This window comes from Mchenga conophoros, linkage group LG15 (assembly GCF_057382185.1).
Source record: "Mchenga conophoros isolate Kocher_MC1m ecotype Shallow Benthic linkage group LG15, M_conophoros_male_GT1.1, whole genome shotgun sequence".
NCBI classification, from domain to species: Eukaryota; Metazoa; Chordata; class Actinopteri; order Cichliformes; family Cichlidae; genus Mchenga; species Mchenga conophoros.
Genome location: NC_140540.1, coordinates 10,981,785 through 10,990,930, shown reverse-complemented (window position 1 = coordinate 10,990,930; position 9,146 = coordinate 10,981,785). Strand labels below are relative to the sequence as shown.

General features: G+C 39.8%; 1 protein-coding gene across 1 annotated transcript; it reads left to right on the top strand.

Annotated features, from left to right (window-relative positions):
- The first annotated feature begins 1,211 nt into the window (after nt 1-1,211).
- Nucleotides 1,212-7,993, top strand: tmem18 (transmembrane protein 18). Its single transcript, XM_085247047.1, has 5 exons — nt 1,212-1,395; nt 1,543-1,660; nt 5,089-5,143; nt 5,251-5,344; nt 5,436-7,993. Exons 1-5 carry the CDS (start codon nt 1,303-1,305, stop codon nt 5,532-5,534), a joined length of 459 nt encoding a protein of 152 aa, XP_085103173.1. The 5' UTR covers nt 1,212-1,302; the 3' UTR covers nt 5,535-7,993.
- Nucleotides 7,994-9,146: the final 1,153 nt, after the last annotated feature.

Below are 9,146 nucleotides of genomic sequence, written 5' to 3'. Positions count from 1 at the left end.
TTTGTTTAAGGGGAACATTCCTGTCCCTCTGAACCCTGCCTGTGCATTTTCAACAGTGGCAGCCTTTCTGCATGCTGGGCAGAAAACTGAGAAAAACTCAGACTTTAATAGCTTTTGTGCTGCCTGTCAGATTAGTAGCAAGATGGGTCTGGCGTCATCCTGAGGTAATGACTGAACAAACAACTGACCCCATTCCAAGAAGAGATCAGCATTTATCCTGCTATTAACTAAGACCTGAACAGTAACATTCTCGGGGCAATGTTGGAGCCACTCACATCGTAGTCGTTTCCCTTTGAAGATAATCATGTTTTAACTGAAAACACCTTCCGCGTTGAAGGCTGTTAAGAAAGCAAGTGGTAGTTTCACCTTTCTCACCTGCACAGACCTCCACACATGGTTGCCCAACCACTCCAAGCACCTTGGTTGAGGAGAACTGGTCATGGCTAGTTCATCTTTTCCTGTGTGTGTGTGTGTGTGTGTTTGTGTGCATCTAAGTGTGCATTGCTCACAATGCATACTACATCAAGGCTAAAGCACCCACAAACTTTAGATCTGCACAATTAGAAAGGAGATGTTAAAATGTATCTAGTATATGATTTGACATGTATTGATATATTTACTGTTTTTTTGATAAAAGGAACCATCAAATTTCAATGCTGAAGGAGGCTCATTTAAGCTGAAAAGGGTGACTCAATGTACCACAATTCATTAAGGTAAATTGAGCTGCCCATAAAAAATGTATTTTTATTTAAAAAAAGATAGCTAAAGAAAGAAGATGCTTGCTATCTGGTGGAAACGATCACAAAATGAAGTATTAGCCCGTTTTTTTAATCAATGTATATTTTCTTTCCTTTTTTTAAATCAACCGTATCATTTTCAAGAAAGATTTGTCAACCAGAACACTCACCCCTCAGTTCTTTTCACCAAGCTGGATGTGAAGCATCCAGCTTGGTGAAAAAATATGCGATTTTGAGTATTTTAATGTTTCACATGTCATTATGTACCCATGGATTCTTTTCCCAACCTTTCTTCCTTTGGTAATACAACATTTCAGGTTGTAGCTCGAAATGTCGAATTCGGTAACTAAAAATCATGACGTTTCAACTTATTTTTCCCAGTCTTATTTTTTTTTGCCTAGCAATCTTATTCTAATTCAGTTTTTATTATATTTTACTACGACGACTGTTTTCTACAGTCATTGGTAGAAACTAATCGTCCTGTGACGTCAAACGGCTGCGACTTAACGTGTCACTTCCGCAGTGTGCTGGTGTTTACACACAGGAGAATTAATATTTTTAGAAGATGACGGTCAATAAAGCAGACAATATTAGCAGTATCCCCATCGACGGATTCAGCAATTTAAGAATAACGTCGTTATGGACTTTCTTCATGTCGGTAAGCTCAATTTTGTTTCCCCGATTCCAGCGGAGACTAGCAAACTACGCTTCAGCTATTACAGCTAACAGGAGTCTCTTTCAGTTTAATTCAAGTTTGGCAGCTCCATTAACGGTTGTGTATGTGTGTCTCTGTCTTGGTATGCAGGTGCAGTGGTCCGAGCCCTGGCTTATCGGTCTGCTGGTGTTTCATGCTGTGTGCTTGTTCCTGACTTTGCTCACCTGCAAGTATTACAGAGCTCAGATCTGCCACTTCCTGCTCGTAGGTACGTGTCACAAAACAAACTACACTGTTCAAAAAGAAGAAGGAAACTTGATAATCACGTTAAAAGTCTGTACTGGTATACGCTCTGTAATTTATTAAAAACAACTTTAGACAAGCGTCCATTATGCCATTATTGATCCATCTTTATCGGGTTTTTTTTTACCCAGATCTATATATACCCAGCTGTCTTATTATCTTAAATCCCAAACAAGCTTACTGCCTATTGTTAGCTGTAGCATCAGTCTCTCAATTAACATTAACAATGGGAAAATAGAGAATATTTGTATGACATTCATTCCCGTTTAGGCTTTCTTAGGCAAGTAAAATGTGCCTTTGATTTTATTATAATTTGGCGTCAGTAACATATGAGCTGCTTGGCCGAGAAATGTATGGCGTAAGATCAGATAAGTGGATCTCATGTTGTGTAGAAAGATGTCTCAGAATGTTGCTGGTGTTTCCACTCCCTACTTGAAATAATCATGTTAATCATGCAATAATCGATGCAGACATTAAAGCTAGCTGTTACTGTCAAATTAAGCAAGTCTTTGGACCGCTTCTCACCTCCCAAATCTCTCCCATGGCTCCCTTTTTATGGCAACACCAAATGTGCTTGTATGATGTTACTGATTTGCAGTCAGTTTGCATTTCCAGCACCTGCAAGCAATGATAAAGGAGTTGATAAACTCAGTGTTGTATGATTCTGATGAATTGGAAAAATTGGAACCAGCTCTCAAGTTCTCCGTTTCTCAATTTTTATTCCTAGTAAGTGGGAACTAAAACAATCCACTATTTGAGAGTGGAATTCTAAATCACACCAAATATGAAAGTTAAAAATTGAAATCAAAAGTTGATGCAACTTCCTTCATAATGTGCCTGAGTGGTGCTTCTGTGCATCCCTGACCATGCCTGGGCATGCTCCTGATGAGATTGGGGACTGTGCCTTTGGCTCCTGGACAATCTGTAGCATTATCTTACAGTAAATACAACAATTTGTAACATCCAGAGGTTCTCAGTTGTATTGTCTGGGAAACATGAAGGCCATTGAAAGGCATCGTCAAACAGGACAGCAATGACCCCATCCTATATGTGGTACGGCTCATATCATCGGCTGATATTTACATTGATTTTTATACATGTGTTTTCTGTTAATTGTTACTATTGACCTGCCATTAACTCATAAACCTAACTACCTGAATTACTGCTCAATTATTGATGTCATCAAGCACGATTTAAAACCACACATTTACACGGTCGCTAAAAGAGGGAAGGGTATGACTTTCAACATTTTGCTACAGGTCAGACACTTTAACCCGCACATTATTATCAATAATGGGAGCTTTTAATTCTAAGCATTGAAAATAAGATGTAAATGACTTAAAAGGCCTGGTTCTTTGTATCTACCATACAAATGTGTGGATAAAATAGAATAAAGTAGGATGAAAGTAACAGATAAACAGTGAAATTACAATAAGTTCCTGTTTTTTTAAACTAGCTCAATTCAATTCAAATCTACGGAGCCCCTCTGATGACATGGCCCAAAAAAAAAAAAAAAAATTGTGGCCACAAAATACTACTTCGTGCCCTCGAAATACTTATTTGTGGCCACGAAATACTGTTTCAAGGGCACGAAATAGGTATAACGTGCGCACGAAATGCTAATTTGTGGGCACGAATTGGGTATAACGTGGCAACGAATTACGCATTTGTGGCAACAAAATAGATAACATGTGCACATCATATTGATACAATTCCTGGACAGTTGCGTAGAGACATAAGCATAGGAGTAGGCTAAACCTATACACCATGGACAGAGACAGTATGATTGAGTTTTATTTTAGGCTGCGAATGAGCTACAAATGCAAAGCCTGGCAATGCAACGAACCATTATTACGGAGAGACATTTAAACAGGATATTGAGAGCCCAGTTGATTTACGGACGTAAGTACGACCTGGACGCCGGGATAGATTTTATTGTCAACCAACTGCAAGGGCCTGGGAAGGATCACGGTTATCGGTCAAGTGTTTCGTGCCCACAAATTAGCATTTCGTGCGCACGTTATACCTATTTCATGCCCTCGAAACAGTATTTTGTGGTCACAATTTATTTATTTTTTGCACCATGTCATCAGAGGGACTCCGTACAAATCTGCTGATCTGCTTTATAATCACATCACAGTCAGCACAATGAGCTAACAGAACTCTTTCTGTTATTTTACACATTTATTTATTACAGTTTAAGCCCAAAACAGCATTTCTTTCTCAAGTAGAAAAAGTGAAATGCCTTACTAAAATTGCACTTCTCTTTTATATTAAATTATCTCCAAATGTCTTTACACTGACAGAAAGAGGAGTTTCACTGGTCTGCCCCACTTACAACCAAAATGGGGTGTATTTGGCCCACAATTCGAAATGAATTTGACATCCCTGATGTATGTGGCATGATGATGATGATAGTATTAGAAACTGTTAACTGCTCTTTATATAGACTGACCTGGATTCATTACAAAATGCACTCATTAGCAGTAGTGCTAACATGTTAAGTAAAGCTTTAAGCACACAAAAAACCTACCAGTGTGTTGCTGAAACACTCTGAGAAGCGTAATTTTTTTCCATGTCAACCTAAAACACGTGAAAGCACCAAAGTCAGAAGAAGACCTCACAGTAGGGAAAATGGGACCATTTGATGCAGAGTAAGAATCCCTGCTGCGCACAAAACCAGCCAAGCAATGATGCAATCAGGAACCAGACTTTCCAACATTTCCAGTGTTTGTTATCTTAACTATCACCGTCTACAAATGCCTCTCAAAACTATGTCTGAAAAATGACATTTTTTGAACACTTTCTCATGGATAAACTGCAGAAACAAACCCCAACCCCTCATTTTTGACCTTGAAATCTCAGAAAACATATTTACTGGCTCATAGTGATGATGTAAAATAGTTACAGTTAAAAAGCGTAATGCTTCTTAACTTTAAGCCTAATTAATACTGATAAATCTCAAAGCTACCAGTTAACTTCATCATTATTAGTAAATCTGCTATACCTTTTACACGTTTTTTTCAGCTGTTTTTAAATGTAAATGACTTGATGTTTACATGTAGTACATGTAGTACCCGGCTTGGACAGTCTCGGTCGTTGTGTCCTTGGGCAAGACACTTCACCCGTTGCCTACTGGTGGTGGTCAGAGGGCCCGGTGGCGCCAGTGTCCGGCAGCCTCGCCTCTGTCAGTGCGCCCCAGGGTGGCTGTGGCTACAATGTAGCTTACCATCACCAGTGTGTGAATGTGTGTGTGAATGGGTGGATGACTGGATATGTAAAGCGCTTTGGGGTCCTTAGGGACTAGTAAAAGTGCTATATAAATACAGGCCATTTACCATTTATTTACCATTTACATGTGTAACCTGTGACTGATATCCCCTCTCTTTACAGTTGGCCTGGTTTATAGTGCTGAATATCTAAATGAGCTGGCTGCCAGAAACTGGAGGTAACACCATTGATCACCCATATTTTCTTTTACTACTGTTGCGCTAAATATTACAGGCGATATGTCAAAGCCAAGAAAATGTTCTTAAGCTTCACTGTTTCTTGCAGGTCCTTTTCAAACTTCCAGTACTTTGATTCCAAGGGCATGTTCATATCTTTGGTTTTCTCGATTCCTCTTCTTCTTAATGCTGTCATCATCGTGGTATGTTTGGCACTTGTTCTCGGCATATATGATTTTTTTTTTTTAAAGAAAAAAAAAAATCAAACTCTCCCTCTACAATATACTTTGACAGATGGTGTGGGTGTACAGGACCTTTTCCACTATGACTGAGCTGAAGACCCTTCAGCTGAAGAGAAAGGCCCGCAGAGAGAAGAGAGAGAAGAATGACTGATCCGTCTCTGCATGTCCATAAATGGGCTTCATTTGGAGGAATTTGGACACTCGGATTTGCTAATCCCGAATTTTGGAAATGGAAAGTCAGTTCCATCGTATGACTTAAAAAGGATTTTTTCATTGATGTCGGTTAATTTGAGGAATGGGTGTCTTTTTTGTTTTTTGGCTGTGACTGTTAAAAACCTGTGTACACTATGACATTTCTGAAGACCAAGGACACTTAGTGTTTTGTATTTAACGTGTGAAAGCATGTTAAAATGCACCCCCTCCCCTCAAAAAGACTATCGTTTTAATTGTCCAGGTGTCTGTTACCCTAAATGTTCATTTTGCTCATTTTTTGATTATCAATATATCAGTCATTTGCATCACTAGTTGCATGAAACTTGGCCAGGGTGTGTTTTTTAGGATTATTTTTAAAATTTAATGATCCCCTCTATAGTGTGGTGTGTAGCAGTGGTTCTCAAACTTTTCACAATGAGTACCACCTCATAAAATAAATGGCTCTTGAAGTACCACCCTTATGACCAACATTAAAGTACAGTAGTATAGGCCACATACAGTTTACACAGACAATTTTATTTCTTATATAAATGCTATTTATTTTAACTGTCATAAACAGGATGTGACAAGTGATAATAATAATAACAACTGTACTACATTAAAACATTCACAGCAGGTGGGATATCAAATCTTTAACTAATGACCTGATTGAAACCTGCTCCAAACTACTCTGCATTTATTAAAGCTGTTATGTTTTTAACATGTTGTAACACTTTGTATCTTGTTCTATTTAATCTGAACAAGCCCCTAAATAATTCAATGATCACTGTCGGCCTCTCACGGTTTTTATCATCACTATTCATTTTAAAGCTCAGTTTTTAAAACCTTACGATGTAACTACAACCCAGCCCATGCAGCAGTATATTAATGACTAACCTTATATTGCAGTTCTTCTCCTGACTGAAGTTCTGTCTGTTTAGCATGCGATTACATGGAAAATACACCGCTCTCAAGGCGCTGCTGCTGCGGTGCTACTCCCTTTACGGCCTGGGTGATGGTACCGCTCTCGAGCTCATGGAGAGCACACTCCTTGTTAGGAACAGATGAGAGCGGATTTCTCACGTCTTTCTCCGACAGCAGCAGGGAGTTGGTGAGACCAGCTCCCTGCTGCTGGCCGCAAAGGGTTACCACTCACCCGCAGAAAAAGCAGATTGAATTCTCCTGACTACCAGGAGCTTCAGCATTCAGACAATAGTTCCTGACTCACCAGCAGCATCTCCCACGCCCCCACTGATTCTCCCAGGGGCCTCATTGATGGAGGCTAGGATCAGGGCACCGTGGAAAAGGGCTGTGTTTTTATCATCAGTGTGACTCGTGTCGCCTTTGCATACCTCCACAATGGTATATCATTTAATCTTAAGAAAGAAATTGGACTATTAATGCCTTTCCCACCAGAAGAGCCCAAGCACCACAAGTGGTACGTGTACCACAGTTTGAGAAAGACTGGTGTATAGAAAAGGATATTGGCATATATGCCAACGCTGTTTGCTCTCGTACCTTTTTTGTGCCCATTGAGTTCTATTATAATCATATATTTCAAATATACTGTGATCCTGACATGTTATAATGCTTTTCCCTTGAATACCTAATGGCATGAAAAATAGGTTTAGGATGAAATGAGCACTCTCATCACCGGATGTAGGCAAAACTCCAATGTGCAATAATTAATTAATTAATTACATGTGTCGTAAATATTTATGTAATTAATTATTTCCGATTTTAACTAATCATTGCCACATTTAATTAATTATTTAATGATGTATTTAATTAATTCATTATGGCAGTCCTGGCGTTTCATAGGAGTCAACTGTGCCAAAATGAATTAATTATATAATTATTTAAATGTGGCAATAATTAATTAAATATGTCAATGATTAATTAATTACATGTGTCGTAAATATTTATGTAATTGATTATTTCCGATTTTAATTAATTATTGCCACATTTAATTAATTATTTAATGGTGTATTTAATTAATTCATTATGGCAGTCCACAGGTCTAACCCTTTCACTCCTTTGATTTTTTTCCTCATACTTTTTTTTTTGCCTTTTTGTCAAGTCTGTCTTTGTCTTTGCCGTGTTCTCCTTCGTTTTGTACATAACTGTTTTGGGGGCAAATAAAATGCAAGTAGGGATTAAAACTTCAACTTTTGTTGCTACTCGTACCCACAATGCAATGCGCGAAAGTCACGTGGTCTGTCGATCTCCATTGTTCTTGTAAATGCAGTTGGAGAGAGAAAAAAGGACACCGATAGCGATTTTCCTTACTGAGGATTTTGCAACACTGGTCATTTCTGCACGATGAAGCCCACATCGAATTCAGACGAGGATGTTGCTGCAGTCTTGCAGTCTTCCGAAAGCAAAAAAGATAGCACTAGCAATGAAGAAGGGGAGGAATTTCTGCCAGGTAATGAGGAGCCTTGCAGCTCGTCTGAGGAGGAGAAGGAAGATCGAAAAAGTCAGTGGAGATCGAAAAATGGGGAAATCCTGTGGTGTCCCACACACGAGGAGACCCTGCCATATTTTCCTTCTTCCATTTTAACCCCAGGACCAACCCCTTACGCAATTGCTAGGATCAGCAGCCCCGTGAGTGCTTTTGATCTTTTATTTGCGGAGGACCTTATGCAGCTAATCCAGCATTTTACCAACCTGCAGGGGAAGAGGTCGATAAAAGATTGGAAGGACGTAGAAGAGGAGGAGCTGCGGGCTTACATGGGCCTGCTGATCCTGGCTGGTCTGTACAGGTCTCAACATGAATCTACAATAAGCCTGTGGGATGGGGTGACAGGACGTGTTTTTTTTTCTGCTACAATGGCACAAAAAAGATTCCAGCAAATTAATCAGGCCCTAAGATTTGACGATCGTCTTTCCCGTTCAGGTGGCAGGGAGAATAAATTGGGTCCTATAAAGGATTTATGGAGCAAGTGGAGTAGCCGCCTGCCCAAATTTTTTAATCCAGGGAGGGACATATGTGTGGATGAGCAGCTGGTCCCTTTTAGGGGCCGCTGTTCATTCAAACAATATATGCGCCTCAAACCTGCAAAATATGGGCTAAAGATCTGGGCCCTATGCGATGTGAAGACTGCCTATGCCTGGAGGCTGCAGTTGTACACTGGGAGGTCTGAATCAGCAAAGAGGCAGGTTAGTCAAGGAATGCAGGTGGTGCTTGATTTGACAGACGGACTGAAGGGCCACACAGTAACAATGGACAATTTTTTTACATCATTTCCTCTTGCAGAGGAATTGAGGAAAAGGAAGATGGCCCTGGTGGGCACTCTGAGGATTAACAAACCTGAGCTGCCCCCACAGCTGCTGAACATTCAACACAGAGAGTTAATGTCCTCTGTCTTTGCTTTTAGTCACAACGCTGCTTTGGTATCCTACGTGCCAAAGAAATCAAGAAATGTTCTCCTGTTGAGCACAAAGCACCGTGAGCCACAAGTCGAAAGCTCTGGCAAGAAAAAGCCCCAGATCATCCTGGACTATAACAAGTGCAAAGGGGCTGTGGATCATCTAGATCAGGTAAGCACAATTATACATCAATTATTTG

What these genes read in the sequence shown, in the direction of transcription:
- tmem18 (XM_085247047.1), top strand. Translation starts at nt 1,303, where the DNA reads ATGACGGTCAATAAAGCAGACAATATTAGCAGTATCCCCATCGACGGA. An exon ending in TATGGACTTTCTTCATGTCG is followed by an intron (nt 1,396 to 1,542) that starts GTAAGCTCAATT and finishes CTTGGTATGCAG; the next exon opens with GTGCAGTGGTCCGAGCCCTG. An exon ending in CTGCCACTTCCTGCTCGTAG is followed by an intron (nt 1,661 to 5,088) that starts GTACGTGTCACA and finishes CTCTCTTTACAG; the next exon opens with TTGGCCTGGTTTATAGTGCT.